Source organism: Sander vitreus, chromosome 8, assembly GCF_031162955.1.
Source record: "Sander vitreus isolate 19-12246 chromosome 8, sanVit1, whole genome shotgun sequence".
Classification (NCBI taxonomy): Eukaryota; Metazoa; Chordata; class Actinopteri; order Perciformes; family Percidae; genus Sander; species Sander vitreus.
In genome coordinates, this window is record NC_135862.1 from 8,404,557 (window position 1) to 8,428,853 (window position 24,297).

The 24,297-nt window shown below is 40.5% G+C and overlaps 1 protein-coding gene across 9 annotated transcripts in view; it reads left to right on the forward strand.

Moving 5' to 3' along the window:
• ppip5k1b (diphosphoinositol pentakisphosphate kinase 1b) overlaps positions 1 to 19,905 on the forward strand; it is a 63,916-nt gene extending 44,011 nt beyond the window's left edge. For 8 of the 9 annotated variants that reach the window (XM_078256620.1, XM_078256622.1, XM_078256623.1 and 5 more), the window contains 5 exons: positions 4,773 to 4,922; positions 7,369 to 7,431; positions 16,403 to 16,540; positions 17,465 to 17,578; positions 19,328 to 19,905. In XM_078256620.1, the coding sequence (XP_078112746.1) occupies positions 4,773 to 4,922; positions 7,369 to 7,431; positions 16,403 to 16,540; positions 17,465 to 17,578; positions 19,328 to 19,419 (557 nt within the window). In that variant the 3' untranslated portion in view covers positions 19,420 to 19,905. The remainder of the gene's footprint in view (positions 1 to 4,772; positions 4,923 to 7,368; positions 7,432 to 16,402; positions 16,541 to 17,464; positions 17,579 to 19,327) is intronic. The other variant, XM_078256626.1, reaches the window with a different exon arrangement.
• The last annotated feature ends 4,392 nt before the right edge of the window (positions 19,906 to 24,297 follow it).

Here is a 24,297-nt window from a genome sequence, read left to right on the forward strand (position 1 = left end):
AAACTGACCCCACATCACATTTTATCTGCAGCTGTCATCACTGATCCTCCCCTCATCCCAAGCCCTTCTCCTTGCCCTCCCACCTTTTCACATCTCTCCCTGTCTCCAATTATTTCTCTCTATGTGTTTTTCTTTCCATCACCCCCCTCCCCTCTGTCTCTCTTCTGACATTCACACAGCTTCCACCTTAGCGTAGCTTAGCAGCAGCCAAAGAGGATCAGACCCAAAACTATGCAGGCGCGAGGTCAGCGGGGAGAGTTACATTCACAGCCAACTGCAGGATCTCTGGTGTCGCATAGTGTTTAGAGACGTACCGATATCCCTGCTGGGTGATAAAGTGACAACATAGGGGACATACTGTAGGTGTTTGTATCTCTTCTTTCTGAGGTCTGTACAGGAAACAAACTAAACTTCTGAAGAAGTATATATTATTGCAGAACAAACTTTGAAATATAACCAGTGTCCTAATTCCATACTGCACACTAATTGTAGACAGTCTATACTGTATACTAACTGACAAAGTGAAAGCAATAGATTTTATACAATTATATTGTTTTTCAAGACCAGTTTATTATTGTTGTTAGAAGCTCCTCCATTTCTTTTGTGCATTGCATCCTGGTACAATAATGTACATGAACAGCGGACTTAAAATTCAAGCATTTTTTTGTGTAAACATGACACGCACTCAAAATAGATTTTGTTGTTACCAGACAGCGACAGTGACAGGTGTCTTGTTTGATATATTTATGCAGGTTGTAATCCTGAAAACAAAAGAAAAAATATGGTTATAATGCTAGAAATTTTAATAGCAGCAAAAGATAAACAACACATTAAAGTTATATAAATTCACATCATTGTTTGAAAAAATAAGCTCATGCACATTGCACACAGTGAGATTATAGCAGTATTATCTTGCACACCTGATGTGCCCATTAGGTTTTGAATTGATTTTTCGAGCACTCCAAAGAAATAAAAATAAAGACAATTTTTTTATTTATTTAATTTTAACAAGCAAGAACTTTTAAGATAATTTGTTCGTCTTATTGCAGGAATTGTCATTTAAGAATTAGTCTTTTTTAAATCACTATCCTTATAAGGGTGGTATATAGTTGAAGTTTGTACTATGTACAATGTGTAGATATGAGGGTCTCCTTCGTCAGCAGCTGTATGGTATGGTGCATGCTCCGCAGTCTAACTAGGTTTTTATAGCTGTCTTAACTTTTAAACTAGATAAAACGAACCCATGATCAATAACACACTGTTCTATATTGCCCCAATATGGTTTTTGGGCTCATCCTCCTGCAGAACCATTTTTGGTGCTACAATAAACCCCCTTAAGTTAAATGTTTATGTAATATTTCTTCTTGACCCCCTATCATGGTACACATAAAATGCCCTACAATGTTCCAAATAAGCTGTCTCTTTAAGGACCTCTATGGGCCCCCCCTAATGAAAGACCCATTAGAGGAATCTTGTTTTGCTGTGTGTACACTTTCCAAGGGCATGCAACCTCCAACAACGTGCTAGCACGGTGACACTCAAGCATGAAAGCCCCGTCGTCTAAATCAAGAGGTGTGGAGAAACCCATGACTGTGAGAACAGGGAGTAAAGTCACTTTGTGGAAACAATTTCTGTCACGTGTGCTTCACTGGGAGTTTCAAACCTCTGTATTGCACTCAGCTATGTTAAACTGCTGCAGTGCAGTTTATCTTCTTTCTTTGCACAATTAAGACCTAAAAGATGCAATAAACTAAATGGATATGTGGCAGAGAGGAAACAAGCTTATTTTAAGTCCTTTTCTAATAAAAAATAAAAAAATAAAAATCTCAAATGCAATCAAGTATAATCATAAACATCAAGTAGACAAGACAATGCAAACAAGAGCAGTTACAAGTATAACAGTGCAGTAGGGGTGTCTTACTTCTTCCTAAATGTGTTAATCATCCTGTCACTCAGTGCCTAATTATCACAAGTCTGAAAGCAGCACTTGGTTCTGTGTCCACCCAACATTAGAGGGGCTCCACCTAAAGCCTCTGGGTGAGTGGAGCCTGTCAGTTATGTATAGTAAGTCTGACACTGCTGAGTGATCCCTCCCTGTTCATCACCAACACCAGCGGCACCGACTGCACAGGTCGCTGACAAGAGCAGCAGGTGTCAGAGCTGACCTCTTTTAGCGAGCTGCTTCTCATTCCTTCATACTGTTTATAGAACAAAGGAATGAGGCGCAGACTCCTTTTACATTTATTTTTTTTTCCTGCAATTCCAAAGATAATATGTCCTCTTCTGTGTGGTCTATAAACTCAATATTGTTTAAAATATTAAAATAAAAAACATGATACATTTATGAGCATTGGCTGTTGCAACGTCAAAAGGTTTATGCACAGCAGGGATCTGAAACAATCCCTTTTCCACATTCAGTCTGTCACGCCGCTGCTGCTTTTTGCATACAAAACACATTCTTTGTTTACTTGTTTTATTCACTGTTAGCCTTGTTTACACACATGCACATACTTGGGGCTGGGTACCAAACTTCGATACTTTTATGCACCCACCCAATAGCCTCCAAAGTATTGATTATGTTTGAGTAAATTTCAATACCTAAGGAGTATCTCGTCAGTTAGCCAGTAAGCATGCAGCATGCTTTACCAAGATCTAATAATGCTAGTGACGCATAATAATGGCTGTCTAATGTTACACGTCGTAGAGGCATGCAGGAAAAACCCTACGTTCAGCACAGCGATGCGGCTCACATATGTGTTGAGAGGCATGACTACATTGATTGTCACGTACAGTGGGGAGAACAAGTATTTGATACTTACAAAGCATGTAGAGGTCTGTAATTTTTTATCATAGGTACACTTCAACTGTGAGAGATGGAATCTAAAACAGAAATCCAGAAAATCACTTTGTATGAGTTTTAAATAATTAATTTTCATTTTATTGCATGACATAAGTATTTGATCACCTACCAACCCGTAACAATTCCAGCTCTCACAGACCTGTTAGTTTTTCTTTAAGAAGCCCTCCTGTTCTCCACTCATTACCTGTATTAACTGCACCTGTTTGAACTTGTTACCTGTATAAAAGACACCTGTCCACACACTCAATCAAATAGACTCCAACCTCTCCACAATGGCCAAGACCAGAGAGCTGTGTAAGGACATCAGGGATAAAATTGTAGACCTGCACAAGGCTGGGATGGGCTACAGGACAATAGGCAAGCAGCTTGGTGAGAAGGCAACAACTGTTGGCGCAATTATTAAAAAATGGAAGAAGTTCAAGATGATGGTCAATCTCCCTCAGTCTGGGGCTCCATGCAAGATCTCACCTTGTGGGACATCAATGATCATGAGGAAGGTGAGGGATCAGCCCAGAACTACACGGCAGGACCTGGTCAATGACCTGAAGAGAGCTGGGACCACAGTCTCAAAGAAAACCATTAGTAACACACTACGCTGTCATGGATTAAAATCCTGCAGCGCACGCAAGGTCCCCCTGCTCAAGCCAGCGCATCTCCAGGCCCGTCTGAAGTTTGCCAATGACCATCTGGATGATCCAGAGGAGGAATGGGAGAAGGTCATGTGGTCTGATGAGACAAAAATAGAGCTTTTTGGTCTAAACTCCACTCGCTGTTTGGAGGAAGAAAAAGGATGAGTACAACCCCAAGAACACCATTCCAACCGTGAAGCATGGGGTGGAAACATCATTCTTTGGGGATGCTTTTCTGCAAAGGGGACAGGAAGACTGCACCGTATTGAGGGGAGGATGGATGGGGCCATGTATCGCGAGATCTTGGCCAACAACCTCCTTCCCTCAGTAAGGGCATGATGAAGATTGGTCGTGGCTGGGTCTTCCAGCATGACAACGACCCGAAACACACAGCCAGGGCAACTAAGGAGTGGCTCCGTAAGAAGCATCTCAAGGTCCTGGAGTGGCCTAGCCAGTCTCCAGACCTGAACCCAATAGAAAATCTTTGGAGGGAGCTGAAAGTCCGTATTGCCCAGCGACAGCCCCGAAACCTGAAGGATCTGGAGAAGGTCTGTATGGAGGAGTGGGTCAAAATCCCTGCTGCAGTGTGTGCAAACCTGGTCAAGAACTACAGGAAACATATGATCTCTGTAATTGCAAACAAAGGTTTCTGTACCAAATATTAAGTTCTGCTTTTCTGATGTATCAAATACTTGCAATAAAATGCAAATGAATTACTTAAAAATCATACAATGTGATTTTCTGGATTTTTGTTTTAGATTCAGTCACAGTTGAAGAATACCAGAATACCTATGATAAAAAATTATATAGACTTCTACATGCTTTGTAAGTAGGAAAACCTGCAAAATCGGCAGTGTAAATACTTGTTCTCCCCACTGTAGGTGTAAAGGAGCTGGAAAAAAGATTCAAAGATTCGGTATTGAATTGACGGTATTGAATCGGTATTAAACATTTTTTTATGATACCCAGCCCTACACATATATTATGCACAGTTCATATATATGCAGTCACTGTTGTGAAAACCTTAAAGCTTGCATGTTATCATTTCCAGGAACAAATAGCCGCTTTGTTTTCAGATTGTCCATGAAACAATTTTTAATTTATCATAAACTGAAAATCATCCAAACTGTAGCTACAGGGTTTTCACACACAGTACATCCTTTGGAATGTACACACACTAATGCCAGACTCTCCTAATAGCATCAGTTTGTTATGAATAATGGCATGGTGTGTAATAAAAACTCACCCTGCACACCTTCCTCCCCCGGCTCCTCCTCACACAGGGTCGCTCTGCTCTGGCCTCTTCAGTGCCTCCGCCCTTGGGGTGTCCTGTAGCGCCCCCAACCTGCGAGACTACGTACGCACGCACCACCACCTCCACCGAAAACCACCTCTGTCCCCCGGCAGTCTGCCGTGCCAGATTAGCATGTTTGGTATGTTCACAACACTGTCTGTCCTCCTCCACAATGCGGGTCTTTTCATCTCTATCCTTTTTTGAGAAAGTCTTCAAACTCTTTCTGGCTTAGAATATCTTATTTTATTGTTCTACTTTTCACTCCTTAAGCTTTAGACGTGTCCCTTTTTTATTATTAAAGCTCCCTGCTTTCTTTTGCTACCTTTCCCAACCCAACAATTTCAATCTGTTGCATCACATTTCTTGGGTGATTTTACTCTGCAGTGTACTGCAGGGCACTGATTTGACGGCAGAGTGATAGGCTGTGCAGCCAATGCTGAGCACGCAACCTGACACTGGACTGGACTATGTCATGTACCACAGCTATCGGTGATCAATGTTCTCCCAGATCAGCATGTCCACTTACTGATCACACGGCTGTCTGCTTGGGTTTGAGCGTGTTGAAATTCTCTCTCTCTCTCTCTCTCTGTGCATGTTGTTTTGCAGTGCTGCCATATCCTCTCTCAGGGGATTTCATTTCTTAATCCACTGTAAAGTAGTTTTTGTGTTTGGAAGCCAGAAGTCTGGCTTTTTTTCATTAATTTACATTACATTAAGAAATTCAGCCTGTTATTTGGAAAATATATATTTTCAAGACCCAATAATCCACCTTTAAATAATTCCCAGTCACATTCTCCCTCCCCACCCTTTTCCCTCAGTCTCATGTTGGAAATGGTGAGTACAAGCAAGCTGTTTTTACAGCCACTAGGGGTCCTTATAGCAGGTTCAATTATCCCAAACATCTGGATTTGATATCATTTTCATGGTCACAGCTGCTTTAGTTATACATATTTGTGTCACATTTTCAAAGCTATGTCACATCCTCGGGTTAAATCAGCAGCAGATAATTCTACTCTACACAAACTGCAGGAAAATATATTTGTCCCCCCACTGCAGGTTTTAAATACAGGAAACTGAGCTGTTCAGTTTATCCACCAGGTGTCACTCTGGCTGCAAGGCTACACACTGCCAGGAGCAAACCGATGCTTTCCTCTCGCAAATTCTGTTACATCATGTTTTCCTCTCTGAGAGACGGGAGGGTTTGGACTGACGTCAGTGCTGCTCATTGAAGGGAAGCGAGCGCTGCATCAGAACAACAGATTATTCTGTTAACGGGAAATGTGAATGGAAGTGTACTGGTTTGAACTCAGACCTTAAAACAATCAGTGTTGGTGAGGAGTGTACTTTAGAGCAACCTTTATTGTCTCATGTACCCCCACAGCAGAGGAGTTAAAACACCCCTTCGTCAACACCACCCATCGTGTTCCAAATGTGTTCTTTTGAATGGATTTAAAACTTGATGTAATTTACCACTATTAATTATATAAAATTAGATATTCTTACAAAGATTTAGTGATCTTGGATCCTGGACAAGCCTAAACGTCTGTTTTTTATCTCCATTAGGTTTGGTCAAGTTTGCATTGCTATTATTATTGTACTGCTTAAAGTTGCAGAAGCTCGTTGTTTCAACTGCAGTTCTCTTCAAATGTATGGAGCATTTTGTCATCTTTCAGCTGATTGTTTAGCTGTCCAGCCGCAACTTTACTGTTCTGGTTCACACTCACTGCTCTCATAGCATTGTTTCAGCAGCAGGCAGTTTTTCTCAGCGAAAAGCTGTAAAAACCCACTGTACACTACCTGCTCGGCACCAAACAGCAGACAGACACAGTAAGCAACTAGCTGGTGAACATAGTGGAGAGTTTAGCAGCTATAGAGCCAGATAGGGGTTGGTGGAGTTCAAAACCATAGCTAAAAGAGTCAATATTGATTGGACCTATATTGGTATGGATGAAACAAGCGAGAAATACTGTGTACAAGTAGGCACATTTAGTTACATTTGGACAGGCTAGCTGTTCCCCCCTGTGTTAAGTCTTTATGCTAAGCTAACCTGCTGGTGTATGTAGCTTCATATTTACTGTACAGACATGAGAGTAATATCGATCTTCTCTTCTAAATCTTGGAAAGAAAGTGAATAAGTGCAATAAGTCAGGACACAAACAGCCAAGGAAAAGAAGAATCAGGAAGTTGGATTCACAGTTCAGTTAAATGCCTTTTATATCTATATATATATATATATATATATATATATATATATATATATATATATATATATATATACATATAAGTCCAGCATCACTCCTCCTGCATGTTTACTATTCAGCCAAAGATTCATTCATTCAATTTACACCATCCACTCCACAGCCTCTCCACTCACTTTCACTGATAGCCTCTTTGTTTATTCAGAGATGACACTCATGTTGGTTGGCAGACAGCTATTGATGAATCAACGTGCCAACTCTCTTTCTCTCTCATTCTGTTTTTCTCTCCTTTTTTTTTCTCATGTGAAAACACATCACTGGCAAACAGGCAGACACAGGTACCAGCAGCAGACCCAGTAATACCAGTTACCTTTCTTATCTCCTCAGAGCTGTTCTCTATGCCGCCAGTAAAGAGATTTTCTGTGTCGTTTGCCAGGCATCCGACTAATGGTATGTCTGCTTTTATTCAAGTTTATTTCGACACTCCTCCAGTTTTTCCTGTTATCTTGCATGGCCTTTTTGTGGGAAAACATTTCCTGTGTTTTCTATTTTTGGGGGTTTGACGTTTGGCTGCGTTAATTACATTAAACGTCTCCAAGATTTAACATTTTTAAAAAGCTTCTGTTTCACCACACACCCTCGGTGTTTGTTGTACCTTGTGTTGTTTTCGGCCCTCACCTCTAACACCACCTGCTCTGCCTGCAATTGTTTAATTTGCCTCTCTGATCCTGCTGTTCCTCACAGGATAGATGTGTGTGCCTTATGTGGAATATATCGTCTGCCTCAGATATACCTCCATGTGCAGATATCTGTGCACACATCATAATATCGTCCTCAGCTGCACTTTTTCTTCATTTCAAATCATTTAGTCTGTTAATTTCTTAGTTTGGGCTATAAAAACTAAAATTCACTTTTGACAGCATCACTCTTGGTGTGGTCAGAAATATTGCACTTGTAACCACACTCAACATTGACGTCACGGTGTACTGACACACCCTGGAGTACACTTCTACTTTACTGCAGCAAGGTGAGAAGTTAAACCAGGAGGTCAGCAAAAACAAGTTTTTCAGTGGGTGTTAAAGCTCAAGTTCAAGCTTTTGTGAGTCGCTCTCCAACAAGTGAATGAGGAGCTCCTCACAAAATCAGGCAGCAAGATGTGTATATATGTGATTTTGTTTCTTCATACATTTGTTGGATGGCAGCTCTGTAGCTACACTCAACAAAAGAACAGAACGGTTAAGGAAGTGGTTAACTGGATTTTTTTTTATCACTTTGGACCATAAAAACCTTGTTTATTTAAACTGTTCTTTGTATCACACAAGTTTAGTTTGCTTTGCTGTTTCATTTTATTTTATTCATGAAATTAGTGCTACTTTACAAGCATTTGTAATCTGAGATCATTAAATAAAGCTGAAATAAGTTGATTAATTGATAAGACAATCTCCAAAAAATGAATCGTCCACTAGTTTGATAAACAATATAATCATAAATGCCCGAAACTTTCCCATTGTGTGCTTTTGCTGCTATTCTTTGTTTTATATCTTTGTAAATGAATATCAGTGGGGTTTGGACTGTTGGTTGGACAAATCAAGACGTGACGTTTGACTCCAGGACCTTAAAATGGGCATTTACAGATATTTCATAGACCAAACAACATATTCATTATTAATAAAAATAATCATTAGTTGCAGCCTAATAATACAAAGATCCTTCTTGTCCTTTAAAATGCTACTTGATGGCAAGTGTTTGTTTGACCTGTTGGTTGACTGTTATTCCCTGGTAAAGCCAAGCTGTGCATGCTAACTTCCTACATTAAGTAAGAAAGGTTCAGCAGCATCGACAGATGCAGTTTGCTGCTTTCTGTCTCTAACATTGTCGAGTCTGTTTGTGTAAGTTGTCTTTGGTGTCAGTCACTGGTGAGTATCCACTGGCTCGATGCAAAGTCTTCCTTCGGAAACGTTGGGAATTAATGAGATTTCCTCCTCAGTTCTTCGCTCGATGGTGTTTTTTGCCTCCCAGGCATCTAACCCTAACCCTAAACATGACCGTTGCTATGCTGACTGGGAGGAGACGTTGGGGGCAAAAAACACCAAAGACCCAGTTCTTCTTTTCTGAAAAGATAATTTATCATTGTTCAAGCTGCAATATGATAAAATTAGCTCTTTCTTTTAATGTTTTTGAGGCAGTTTTTTACCACCATTGTGTATCGGGGGGGATCTTCCCCACTGTCTCTTATAGACTCAGAAGGGGCTAATTAAACACCACTGAACTGAAAACCAGTCCTGTACGGTTATTTGGATATGACTGAATGGTATTTAGGATTTTGATCACAGGCTCAGAAATGGTCCAGCGTGTGTTGGCGGCCTGTAAAGTGCCGTCTGTACAAGAGAGAGTGCATATCGTCGAAGCAACAGCGTTATCTGACATGTTGATTCAGAATGACAAGCAGAGTCGGTGTGATTCAGAAGTCTGATATGATGTTGACAAGTGTTTGGGTTTGCACAGACCACTGAAAACCACAGAGCGTTTTGCTGCAGTTTGGACTGTAGTAGCCTCCTGTGCGTCGAGTACATATGTGGTTGGATTTGGCTTAGTATTTAGTATGTTTAAGAACTTAGAAAGTAATAACATGACTTTTATTTTTGTGATGTCCACACTTTAATAAGAAAAAAATATTATTACAATATATAAATCATGTTTGTTATTGTTTAAACAAGTTTGTTTTTATATCCCAACACATTTAACATACTTATTCAAGCTGGTTTTCTTCAGCTTTGTTTCTATAGCTAGGCTTTTTTAAATAGTCTATTTTCAAATTCTGTGACCTGCAGCTAAAGTTTTTTTCACTTCTTTTTGTATGTTTTTTAATTTTCTATTGTTATTAATAGATGATGATATTCACTTGAAAAGAGTGTAGTTTAATATCAGAATGTCTTTTATATACACTTAAAGAGAATTATGGCTGGAGAAGTAAAACTCAATGTGTACATTTTAATAAGAGTTCCATCTATGGGAGGCTTTGGTTGATATACAGTAAAACGATTTTTAGAACATGTTCAATTGTATATTTTTCTTTAGATTGAGTCATAAATCAGTCAGGTGATTAAAGTTGAACCTGAACTCCTGACACCTGACATGTGGTTGAGTTTGTGCGGCAAATATGGATACTAGTGATGGAGACAAATGTAGAGAATACCTTTTTTTTTTTTTTTCCCATTTTATTTCTAGTTATTACCTTGCTGAGTATGTGAAAACCTGTTGTCCTCACTGAGGAAAGTTAGCAACGTAGCACTGATTAATTACCCATTATGATGCTCAGTGGAGAAAAGAGCCATCACAGCAGTCTTTTCTCTCTCATAACTTTATTAGACGAAATATCATATGGCAGTGTACTGGAGAGAAAGCAAAATGTGTTCTGTGTGAGTTTTTATGCAGTAGTTGAGCAACAGCCATGACTTTGTGATTAGTTCTTCATTAATCAAATATTAGAAGATATTATTAGAATTGTGCTCACTCAGTCTTGCACTGTTTTCTTTGAGCCGTTGCTTTTTTTGTAGTCGTGATCAAGGCAGGGCTGGTTTACTTACTTACTGCTCATTATACCTGTTGGCATGTAGGGCAGCAACAAATGATTTCCACTCGTGTTTGTTTTGGGCCAGTGTCTTTATAGAGCCCCAGGTGTGATGTAGGGTCTTCAGCTCTCCCTCCACCGTCCTGCGCCTTGGGTCGGCCTTTTACGTTTGCCATCTGGTGTCCAGTGAAGGGCAGTTTGCGTGATGTTTTCTTGCTCTCTACGTATGTATATGTCCAATCCATTTCCATCGCCTTCTGATAATGATGGTAGCCGTATTGTCATGTTTAATCTGGCTGAGTAGAAGTTGATTGGAGATGGTGTTGGGCCAGAATATTCTCTTTATTTTACGTAGGCTTTTGGTGTGGAAGGTCGACAGTTTGTGGAGATCGCTTTCAGTTGTTTGCCAGCACTCAGAGCCGTATAGCAGGGTAGACAGGACACAGCTCTGGTACAGTCTCAGCTTGGTGTTATTGCTGTACTGGGCAGACTTACAGACGTTGTTTAGTCTCTGTAAGGTGTTTCGGGCCTTGCTGAGTCGGCTTGTGATGACGTTGCCTGCTCCTCCATCATGGCTGACAATGCTGCCTAGGTAAGTGAAATGGTTGGTCATGGGTAGGTTTGTGTATTCTATTTGTATTTGTGGGAGGTTTGGGATGTTTGAGCATCAGCAGCGCTGGTTTAACCAACTAGAAAAATTATCTGTGGGAGTTTGTGTTACCTTCATTAAGCACGGTTTTATTATCACTAAAAATCTGCAGCTTCACAGAGCTTTACATGAAGTTTCAGCTCATTGTTTAGCTGTCTGGCCTGATGGCGTCAATTTCTGTTTCTGTTGTTCAGTGAAAAACGTAGTTAGAGACTAGCTAGTGAACATAGTGAAACATTTAGCCACTAAAAGTGCCACATATTTCCTTCTGGAGAACCAATCTACAAGATTGTGAATATTTGACTAGCATTTATAAATTGGACAGAAACACGACTCTATATGAGTGGTAATGTTTCTCAGTAACTTGCTTGTTTCTGCTTGCCCCAAGTGGCCAAAAAAAATCTGTTATTTAAGATTTTAATGCCCCATTGAGGCGATAATGTGCTTTAGTGTTGCACACTGTGTTACCAACCAAACCTTCTGAGAGAGTTTAGGGCTCCAGGGAAGTTGCCTAATTTGCACAGTTGGTAGTCCAGTTTTTTCAGAAAGTCATGGTTTGAATTGGAGCCTGACCAATATATCGGCGGGCCGATATTATCGGCGGGCCAATATTAGGCATTTCTATTGTTATCGGCATTTATAATGGCTGATAAATTATTATTTTTTTTTTTATATTTATTCATCAGAGTCATTTATAATGACAAATAAATGATTCTGATAAATGAATATTTAAAAAATAAAATAAAAACGGACGAAACACCCTTCAACCATGTTATGATGTTTTTTTTTTTTGTTCAAAGGACTTCAAGTTTCATATCTTAAAGGAACACGCCGACTTATTGGGACTTTAGCTTATTCACCGTATCCCCCAGAGTTAGATAAGTCCATACATACCCTTCTCATCCCCGTGCGCATTGTAGCTCTTTCCGATGGCTCCACCGGTAGCCTAGCCTAGCATGGATCCTGAAGGTAATTGGTTCCAACTAGCCTACTGCTCCGAATAAGTGACAAAATATCGCCAACATGTTCCTTTTTACATGTTGTGATTTGTATAGTCACAGTGTGTACAAATAACAAGGTCACATGAGACACAGACATCTTCTAACCGTATATAAACTGGGAACTATATTCTCAGAAAGGCGAAGCACTGCTACTTGGGCGGAGTGATATGCTTGCACCTGAGAAGCACCAGACAGAGAGTAGAAATGCTTCACTTTTCTGAGACTATAATTCCCAGTATGGTGGAGCCGTCGGAAAAAGCTACAACATGCACGGAGATGAGAAGGGTATGTAAGGACTTGTCTAACTCTGGGGGTTACGGTGAATAAGCTAAAGTCCCAATAAGTCGGCGTGTTCCTTTAAGTTTGTATTTTTATGCGTTTTATTTATCATAACTCTGTTGTGACAATAAAACAAACAAGTTTATTTTTAAACTGCATTATCATATTATTTTAGTGAGGACTCGTAAATAACGATATAACAAATAACTAATGTTAGGGAAATCTGTTTATGTTTTGTTACGCGTTTCTGGATTTGTTTTTAAAATATATGTTGGCCGATATATCGGAATATCGGATTTTTAAATCACCAAATATTTGTATCGTATCGGCCTTTAAAATCCTTTATCAGTCGGGCTCTAGTTTGAATGCCGTAAATCTTAAATACACAATCTTTATTTGAGAGAGCGGCCGGTCACAATGCATTTTTATCTCCATACCCAGAGTGGTTTATAGAAAAAAAATCACGTTTTGTAAAGTAGATCTGTGTCTCTGATAGTGTCTCTCATACAGTAGTTGGTCTGCTTCAGTCATACCTAAAAGGTCAAGACAGGTATTGATCAAATGAAGCCAGAGATTGGATCTGAATAAACTTTCTATGATAAATCTTTAGCTCTGTGCCTATATGTTGCACAGCTCCTATCACTCCTCCTCCTGCTCCACTGTACTTTTCTTTTCCTCTCTCCCTGCTCTGCCTCTCGTCCCTCAGAGCCCTCAGACGAGCTCCATGTAGTCCAGCTGCTGGGGGGGCTTCCCGCTGAGCCGGCCCTGCTGGGGTTTGCCCCTCTGGCTGTGGACGGGGCCATAGCCCACCACCTGTGCCACTGTCCCTACCACCTCCCGCTCCTCAAGAGCTGGCTGATGTCTGGTCAGGATCTCCCAGAATCCCTCCACGGTCAGCCGCTGTAGACCCCTCTCACTTCCTTTGTCCCCGTTTAGCCAGTGTTGGGGCAAGTTGGATGCTGTTAATGCCAGCTGAGCTTTGCATCTACTGTAGTTCAGTGCTTTTTCAGTCTGGTTTTCCTTCTGTGCATTCATCCTTTTTCCTTTTCTTTTTGTCACATCTGCAGCCCTGCTCCATTTCATGCCCAACTGTAAATGTTCCTATTTTTCTGTTATTTTGCATGCATTTCTACATGCATGCTGGGTGGACACTTGATGACCAGCCACACAAACACTTCTGTGGAAGAGTTTTAGGCTTGTCTAACTGCATTGTGTGCGTGCTCCATCCTGAGTTTATAGAGAAAATGACATTAAAACTGGCCATTTGTTCAATAATGAGCTCTGTCTGTACAGTCAGCTGTTGGTGGCACCAATTATATATCGGCACCACCCATCCCAGAATATGTTTCCTGGCCGGGTGGCAGATATTTGAGCGTCTGTTGAACGATTTGGGTCATCATCTCATCCCTCATTTTAATTGGCTAATTAAGTGGTGGACGGTTCACAAACTGCTGATTTTGTAGAGTGTTTCTGGAGCACGTCTGGGCACGTTGCATCACCTTAATTATTCTTTGGAGTCAGCAGTGACGACTGTCAGTAATAACTTACAGACTTTTTATTTGATTGAGATTTTTTGGCTTTGTCACATTTTATGACTTTGTTAAATATCACTGTCCTGTCTTTGTGTTCACCTGGGTTAGTAGATGGTTGAGTGAATGGTGCAGAGTAGCATCAGTGTTTTCTGCTCCCACTGTATCTGGTGTGTGAGCTGAATTTCATATCCACACGGAGAGGCTGCAGCAGGATGGGGAGGAGGAAGAGTAAAGATAAATGCCATCGTAATTTATTTGTATACATTCCACCTAACAGCTTTATTAGACAGAGTACAGTAAGGACAGAACGAACAGATGGACGTGAGGATAAATGTCACGTAGCGAACATACGATACACCTCTTGAGCCACCAAAAAACTTCCTCCTGAGGCTTTGTATCATCAGTTTAAGCCAAACAGGTATTATTTTCCTTCTGTCTGCAAAGCTTTGGCAGGAAGACATTTTCTTGTTGAACAGCGATCCTCTTACCTTGGTGTAATAAATAAAGCTACGTTGGCCAACATCCAGTGAGGAAACAATTTGATGATTAATGGAAGAATACAGTCTAAAGTGTCTAAGTGTTAAAGTAGCTGGCTGTGATGTATCCCGCTTTTCCACTCCCGTTGTTCTTTTTGTTGTGGTGTATATCAGATAATTGGCCAAAGAAATGTCATGTCGAGATGTAAAATGAAACGACTGACTGTAAACAGATTTTGATAACCTCTCGTGTCATGTTCTGCACATAAATGATTCCATGAGAAATATTAACATTGAGAAACTCCACTAAAACTTAGATGTGGAAATTATCAACAGGGGAAATTCGCATGTTGGCCCCTCAGGGCCTCGAATGGTTCCCGTCCATTAAGTGCTGGCTGCAGTTTGTTCCGCTTGTGTCGTTTATAGTTTTAGGGAGTAGCTCTGGAAAAATCTGTAGTCATAGCACATTAGTCATGAATAAATGCAAGGCTGACCAGCATGCTCTCTGGGGATATGGATGTGCTGCTTCAACCTCCATCCATTCCCCTTTTCTGTTTCATGGAATCGCTTCTTCATAGAGTTCTTTGTTGGCGCTGCACTGAATAACACTGGATTGTATTTGCTGTAAGTTTGTGTGTAAAAGTCAGCTTGCCATGGCACAGTTGTGTTTGTGTTTAGAAGTTTCTCAGCACATACACATCATTTTATGAAAGGAAAATATGCAGTACATGAATTAATTAATCTATCCATACAGACTTCTGCCAGCCCAAAATAAAACTGGATAAAAGGAATTGACATAAAGGCTACAAAGGCAAGATAAATATGTACAACAGGATTGATTGCAAACACAAAACTGTCACATATGAATCATACGCAGTACAACACTGCACCAAGGATTTATTTTATTTAAATTTACCTTGGGTTGTGGTCAATTAATTAATGATCAAAAATAAAAGAAAACAAACTATTGCAACACAATTGACCATCAAGGAGAAATCGTCTTTGTTACCCACCCCATCATTAAGGTTAAATGTCAAAGTCCAATTCAACTCTCTGTCTTGCTCAAGGACACGTCAGCAGGCCAGATCATTTTTGTTATGTGGCTTGTTTTGCATTCCTTTTGCTCTCTGGATCAACCTAAATTATTAATTAACTTTAAAAACTGTCTGGATCTAACTTTACCAGAGGAAGATAGAAGGTGGAAATCTTGTACAAATATTGCCTCTATTAAATACGTGATGATATATAAATGATATTTGGGCCATGTTATCAGTAAAGCTTCATACACAGGAAATAACTCACCGTCTTTTTGTCTCTTGATGGTCTACTATTGTTGGCATCACCTCTTATCACCTAGGTAGGTTTATAGACTTTGTATTTCGTATCCAACATTCCTTTAAAGAAAAAAAATATTTAAGCATCAGCATGGCAACTAAAGTTGACAGCCACTCACTATGTGAATGTGATTTTATTAATCAATCCTTTTTCATGTGGTGTGAATCAGAGTGAATTGATCCACACCCTTTTATATACATTTATATGACAATTTCCCAGATGATCATAACATCCTGCTTTTTATGGTCAAACTAACCAGAGAAGGACATTAACATTAGCCATATTGCAGATTATAGTTTGTTGACATTCATTTTGGCTGGAAAAGTTTGTGCAGTGCAGCTGCTGTCGGAGGCCAGACAGTAGGTAGACTGTACCAGTCACTGTAACAAGCCACTAATTTCAGATCTTACCGTAGCAGAAATAAAAGTCTGTAGAGCTAGTTAATAAATAAAATGTGAGGATGAGCAGACAACCAACATGCACAGAGAGCTATAGTGTCACCTCTCCTCCTCTTCTTCCGTTGGATGGAGAAGTGGTACGACCGGCTGTGTTTCTGTCTCCCCTCTCTTGTGCTGCAGGGTTTGAAGGCTGCTCCATGGTGCCCTCTGTCTACCCACTGGAGACACTGCACAACTCGCTCTCACTGAAGCAGGTGGACGAATTCCTCAACACGGTGTGTGCGAGCAGCAGCGAGGCCCACGCCAAAACCATGAAAGGTAGGCGTGCATAGTAAAGCAGCAATAACTAATATATAACCAACCAGTCTTTCTTTGTGTGGTTTAGTTCTCCACTAATTATGAAATGCAGACAAAAGCTTTGTTAGGGAGAAAAACACAATGCAAGTTCCAGTGCACCAAATATTTGATAAGTGATAGTTTGGATCTTTTGAAGTGGGGGTTGTATGAGGTACTTATCCATAGTCAGTGTATTACCTACAGTAGATGGCGGTCGACACGCCCCCAGTTTGGCAAAACAGGAGTACCAACATGCACACAGCAAAACATATTTAGAATATTCATATCATCGCTCTACCTTGCTGTCAGACAGTGCTTTCCGACGGGGAACTGAAGTCGCTATCTATGTTCTCTTCAAATCCACCAGCCTCTTTCTTTTGACAAAAACAGTAATTTTCCTTTGCAGAACACGGGAGATGCTGGTCTACCACCTCGATCTGCCTCGATCGGTTAGTTTGTTATTGTGCGAGTTTGGTGTTTTGAAGGGTTAGTTTGATTTAACCAAAGTCACACAATAACACAAACAAACCGGCAGCAGAAGACCAGCAACTTCCATGTTCTGCGAGGGAAAGGGATAGCAGTGAAAATATCCTTCACATGACACACAAGAAAACCAAGAATAATTTTAAGGGCCGAAAGAAGAAATGATGAATGAATGGAAATGAATGACTGGTCGTGGATTAGATAGATATGAGTACAAATCAACTTGTCCAATTTCTTTCTTTCTAAAATTGGGAGACTACAGTATGTGGAAAAAGGGCTACAATTCCTAAAATAGTGATCTGATCTGACCACATCAACTGGAGTAGAGCCATCTAAATAAAAACTATTAAAAATTGCACTATTCTATTAAGTAAACTGACATTTGGAAACTAGACTTAATGTGTTTTTTTGTCTTGGCTCCAGCGCTGTCCAGCCTGTTTGACTCTCAGAGTCAGACGTCTCTCTACAGCCCTCAGCAGCCACTGTCCTCCTCTGGATCTGAAGCATCTCTTCGGCCACCAAGCCAGCCTCTATGGCGTGAGTGTTTTTTTAATGATTTTATGGCGTTACGCAATATGTACGCCCACTTTTATCTCCTCGGATAGAAGTCTGCATGTGAGGATTAAGGAACAGAAATATCCCAGCTAAATCAAACTGTTACTACAATGAAAGGAAATAATGAGGCTGTTAGAATATATTTTGATCTTTATACACAGCATTTTGGGGTTTTGTGGATTATATTTGTAAGCATTTGTTATAAAATAGGAATATAACACATTGATTGGAAGGACACTGGTTTTGAAGATCCATTCTGGCTGGTATAAATAAAAATGTATTTCCCCAGAATCAGTCTAAAAGTACTGCAGTCACTGCTCTGTGGCTATCCGTTTCATAGTCTGCCTTGAACAAGGCTTTTAATCATCAGTCCTGCCAGTGGAGCTCCCATGTGTGAAAATGAGTAACTGTACAAATGAGAAGATAGTGATGCTGAAAAAGGTTGTGCATGCTCATGTTTAGGCCAAGAATGAAAGCTTTAATTGAATGATTAATTGTTTATCTAAATTGGAGTTTTATGTTAACTAATTGAGGATCAAATCATTGTTTGACTACTACTCTGAACACCAACAGCCATTTTACGTTCATATGGGTAAGAGCATCATCTGAAATTACTAAAATGTGCATATTAAATGTTATGAAGTTTCATGAACTGCCTGCATTATTACAAAATGAGCTGTATTTTATTAAACAAGCCCTCAAACTGTCATACGAGCTAAGTAACAGCAGAATGTAAATATCTGGCAGGCCATCCTGTGGGATCAGTTCTTAAACGTATAGCCTATAAAACTCAGCTCCTTCTTTTCTCTCCTCTTCATTTTCTTCTTCACTTCTTCTCTGTTTTACCCCCTGGGTGGTGAGGTGTTTAATGTAGCCCCTATTCTCAGTGGTGATTGATGAAGCATCTTTATCTTTGACATATTTTCTCTTTTCTTGCCCTTTTTTATCCACTACTTTTGTATTTTATTTTCATTGTGCACACTTTGGGTGGCTTTTTATCTTTCTGTCGAGCTTATTCATCACATGGTGCACTAGCAGGGGTGCTGGAGGTTCCAGCTGGATGAATACGACATGTTCTGCTGGTTGTGTGACACTGTTTGTTCTCCCATTGGCGGGTTATTAGCAATTGCAGAGTCATTGAGGCTGTTGTATAACAACTGTCAAACAATTGTAGTCACTCTAGGGAGAGAACTTGAATTTCTTGCTACAAGTGGGTTTAAAATGGCCTTAAATATTCGTGACTTCATGTTAAAGTGTACTGAAATTGATCCTCATTTTAAATCCTAAGAGTACATTGTAGTTACATTATTTATATACATATTGGCGTGCATGTGGCTAAATTTATGAAATCCCTAAAAACTTTTTTCATAAAGTTCTCCATGGCAACAGAAGATGAAGCTGCAGGGGGATGACGCTGTTGCTTTCCTGTTTTTGTACCTCGGATCACTCCCCCTCTTTCTTCCGATTGTGTCCCTCCACATGAATCACACACAGCAACGAATAGTACAAGCTCAGACTGAGAGCGGCAAATAATGAGATTATTACTTGCATCATAGATGAAGTTTTTAAAAATGTACGATGTGTACCAAATAATTGTATGTATGTATGTATGTATCTGTTCTCAGGTTAAGGGCAGTGCTGTTTCAACAATCTGTGCATATATGCATTAAGATCTTTGTTTCTGAGCTACAAAGATATTTGACTGAATGATCTCTGTTTTTTTTTTTAAAGATGGCAGTATCCCCTCCAGTGCTGTATCCAGTGCAGGCCCCTCCTCCCCGATCACAGAGAGCTCCGGCCTGAACTTCAGCTTCAGTGAGTAGACTCTCTGTCTGAAAAAAAACACAAGGACTTCTGGGTATCTAAGGACACGATCTGAAGACCTTGGTTTGTCCGTCTCTCCGGACTTGTATTCATTTTTTCCTCTGTCCTGCTCACATTTACACAAACACTGGAGAGATGCTGATTCTGGGGAGAGGCCACTCTACAATGTGTTTTACAAACACTACGACTGTAAATATAACCACTCAAACTGTACATGGACTCTTCAGCTGCACACATGTGATCACCACACCTTTTCCTGCTCCGTGAATAAGAGAAAACACTGGACCTTCAACAGTTTAACCTCGATCCTCCTCTTCAGTTTGTCGACACATTCATGAAACCAGCATCAACTGTGTAGCAGTGAATCACGCCAACAGTCAGAGCAGTTGTGCCTTTAGTTTAATTTGAATGCTGCCCACGCTTAAACAGCAACGTGCCTGTTTGTTTTTGTTGTTGTTTTTATCCCAAATGCTGTTTTGCAAAATTCTCACACACCAGTTGCGTCATCTCTGACCTTAGACGTGTACGACTGAAATGCATTACAGACTGTGAGTCAAAGTGTCAACAGTAATTCTTTTGAAATATTTTTTCTTCTTCTCTACTGTTGTGCTGCAACCAATGTGGCTAGCCATTTACATCCCACCCTGAAACAACTTGTTTTTGAAATCCATGTAAAATGTACTAACATTTGAACCAGTAGGCGATTTGAGGTGGGGGGTGCCATCCCCCTTATTAGCCTGCAATCCCCTCTCTCCCTCCCTTAGTAGCGGAGAGAGAGAGAGAGAGAGAGAGAGAGAGAGAGAGAGAGAGAGTGCAGGGGAAGAGTGGTGGTATAAACAAATACAGAGCCAAGAGTTGTGACGAACCGTGTTAAAAAGAAAAAAATCGCCTACTGATTTGAACACTTTGACCTACAGTTTGTTTCAGCTACAAATGTCTGCACATAGGCTGACAGTTAAAGCTTAAATAAATAGTCCCTTATTCCCTTTTTCTGCTGAGAGTTGGGGTAAGGCCGGCCACACACTGGCTGCGTGGCGTGAGCGTGTCAGCTGCGTGGCGTGGCCGTTTTTATTTCGCCTCCTATGTTAACAGGTTAGAGCTTGCACATTGCCTGCGTGACACGTGCGGTCTAGAAATAGAACCGACGCCTATTTTTCCACGCGACACGCAAGCGTGTTGGAAGCGTTTCCAGGCAAAATAGAATAGGAAAAGCAGGTTAGCCTAGCTTAGCATAAAGACAGGAAACGGGGGGAAAACATGCAGCCTGGTCCTGTCCAAAGGTAACAAACGAGCACCTGTAATTAACACGCTTTATCTTGTTTGTCTAATTTGTACAAAAACCGAAGTGTAAAAACAACAACCCACTGTAAAACCACAGATTGTGTGCCCAACTATTTCTCGGCTGGGTGCTGTATCTTCACAAATTTCCATTTGTACACTATGGCTTTTGTTTGAATTGAACAAACGGGATACATATATAGTGTTAATTATTGAGATTTAGATGTGTCCGTAAGTAGATTTTGTTATCATTTGACAGGCTAGCTTTTTTTCAGTTTCCAAATTTGTGCAAAACTGACGGCTGCTGGATTTAGCTTCATATTTAGCATATAGACAGAAAGTGGTATCAATCTTCTCATCTAACTCTTGGTAAGAAAGCAGATAAACGTATTTCCTCAAAATGTCAATCTTTTCCTTTCAGACTATGTTAACATCAGAAACCTAAGGATTGGAACTTATTCTGGGGAGATTTTGAATTTAAGTATTAAACTATTTACAAAGGGGGCAGGTGCAGATCAAAAACGAGATTATAAACTAATTCTCAAGAATCTAGAGAGGTATGTGTTGTCATTTCAATGCTTGGTACCTGCTACATTAAAGGTCTTTTTTTGTTCACAGGAGTTTTAGTTTACTTCATACTTTAAAATACAGGTGTTTGTGTCATGTAAAACTCAAGCCAGCTTTATCAAACTGTTTATCTTTTCAGTTATGGCCTGCTGTTAAATGGAAACACAATTGATCTGTAAATGTGCCTTTAAATGCATATTTAATACAGTATTGTAGACACTGTGGGTTTCCTGCTGTATTTTTATTTCGTTCCCATTTTGAGGGGGGGGGGTTGTGTTGTAGTTTTATTTTATAATTAAAGGGAAGAACCACTTGATTAGGTAAATAGTATAAATGTACTTTTACATAATGAGTTTTCTCAGTTGATGCAGAATTCTCTGCTGGCACTGCAAATGATGTGCATTTTTATTTCAAATGAATCAAATGACTGTTCCCAATGAATGAATGAATGAGTGATACTCAGGTAGACATGAATCTATAGATGTAAACTGGTTTTATCAACATGTGATTGAACTGGGGGTCAATTCACTTCCAGTTATCTTGAAAATGAGTACATTTAGTGAATTTACTTCCAACTCCAAAGAAATACTTGTATTACTTTGACCAAAACTTCATAAATCATTCACATCATAAAACAATGACTTGAGGACAGTTGTATTATAGTAGAGCTCCAGGATGATTGGGCAAAGTATAAATGGGAGAAATAAAACGGCTCCCTGCTCATTTCAAACTGGTTAAATTGAAAATGAACTGACTCCCATAACCTGGAAACATCTGCTGCAGAAATATATATGGTAATCATGGAAAGAGTTTTAGATTTAGATTTGAATAGGACTAATGATTTTTTTTTACATAAAGGTAATTAAGTAATTTCAGATGTGTATTTATGTGATTATTTAATGTCAAAGAGGAGGTGTGTTTCTGTGATGGCTGCTGGAGAACAAAGTGGATGTTGAATGTGTAAAATGTTTTAAACATTTCTGTCGATCTCTTGAGGTTCAGGTCGGGCTGTAATGTTGGAGGAGGAGGAGGTAATAAAATCAATCCAATAAACAGTGAAAACATTGTTCAATATGTTATCAAGCACAACCAATCGTGTGTGTGTGTGTGTGTTCTTGTTTAACTATATTCGTGGGGTCCAAAAACTGGGAATACAGTATACTTGTGGGGTCCGGACAGCTTTGTGGGGTCAAAATGCTGGACCTCACAACTTTAAATGGCTGTTTGAGGGTTAAGACTTGGTTTTAGGGTTAGAATTAGGTTGTGGTAAGGGTTAAGGTTAGGCATTTAGTTGTGATGGTTAAGGTTAGGGTAAAGGTGCTTACACACCAACCAGACGGCCGACCGTAGCCAGAAAAGGCAGTCGGACTGATCAGCCGGGTCCCCGAGGTCCAAAAAAATACCTCAAAACACACTGAGGCGACGCCGACTTGAGCGTACGCTCTGCGCGTAATACGTCTCCATAGCAGCAGGCGGCACTTCTCTGTATTGTTTCCCAGAAAATGAAAACCGGCAGCTGATTGGACGAACGCGTCACGTGGATCTTTTTTCTCCGGAAATTCACAGCCAGACTGTCATGGCGGCTTGTTCAGAATACGATCTCATATTGTACTAAAATAGTTCACCGAAACGTGTTTCTGAAAACATTTTAAGCGATAAATAGGCCGTGCAGTTGCTGAACCTGTCTTCATTTCAGATTGACAAAGTTCAGTTTAAAAGATTTTTGTCAGATTTTGAGAGGCTCATCCGCTCGCCATTTCCGGGTGAGTCCCGACTGCCCTGTCTCCGACTGAGCATGTCGGGTCGGCCAAAATGAAGGCTGACAGCTCCTCAGACGGACGACGGCATGGAACACACCGAACAGACTCGAGTCACCGACCTCGCCAGACTGTCCGACGGCCGATAATCAGCTCTGTGTCAGCGCCTTTAGGGGCTAGGGAATGCATTATGTCAATGACTGGTCCCCACAAAGATAGTGAAAGGCACTGTGTGTGTGTGTGTGTGTGTGTGTGTGTGTGTGTGTCTTTATTAATGGCCCACCGTCCAGACTTATAAGCCCTTTACTGCTCCATAAACAAACCCCTTGTCAACACACTCCTCTCCCTCCCTGTCTCATTTCTCAGTTTGTTTTTCTTTCTTTTTTCCTCCCTCGAGTTTTAGTCCATCCCTATTATTTTCTCCTCCTGTCCTTGTTGCATTCTCTCCTCTCCTGTCTCATCTCTTGTTTTTTCTTCAACCTATTCTTTCTTCCCTGCTTCCTCTCCTCCTTCTCCCCCTTTCCTATCGTTTTACCTCAGCTAGTTTATTCCCCTACACTCCCCATTTCCTCTAGTCTCTTTGTTTCTTCCCCTCATCTCACCTCCTCTCCTTGTCTCATCTTCTTGTTTCCTCTCGTATTCTCTTTTTGTTTCCTCTCCTCATGTCTCATAATCTCGTTTTCACCCACCCTATTTGTCTTTTTACCTCACCCCATTTTCCTTTCTCCTCCTCTTTCTCTCTACTCGTCTCCCTCCCTCCCCCCTCTCTGTCTCTATCTCCCACTCCCCTCCAAACAGCTTTAAGAATAGTGATGACTCATGCCTCCTCCTATTGCTCCCTTGCGTTTCCATGGCGACGCCCCAGAGGTAATTGACTCTCCCTGAGCTAAGCTGGGTGACTGAAGAGAGAGGGAGAGAGAGAGAGAGAGGGAGGGTGGGAGACAGACAGACAGAGAACGCCGACTCACCAGAAGCCAAAAGCTGATGTCATTCTTTCCTAAACACACAGCCGTCTCTCTGCTGTAGCTACTTTCATTCACAATGCTCACAAAACACCCACTTTTTGGCTGCAGGTAGTTTTGTGACCTGTATTAAGTTGTACTCCAGTAGCAAGGCCGATTAAATGTTAATGCTGTTGGCTTTAAAAATATTTAGTTTAGTAAAAAATTGCCAGTCTTCTGAATGATAGTTTGGCTCCACATATGTACATTGCTGGGATAAAGCCTGACATCCAGATGCCTTACAGGGCTTTACAGTCTGTACAGAATACGACAC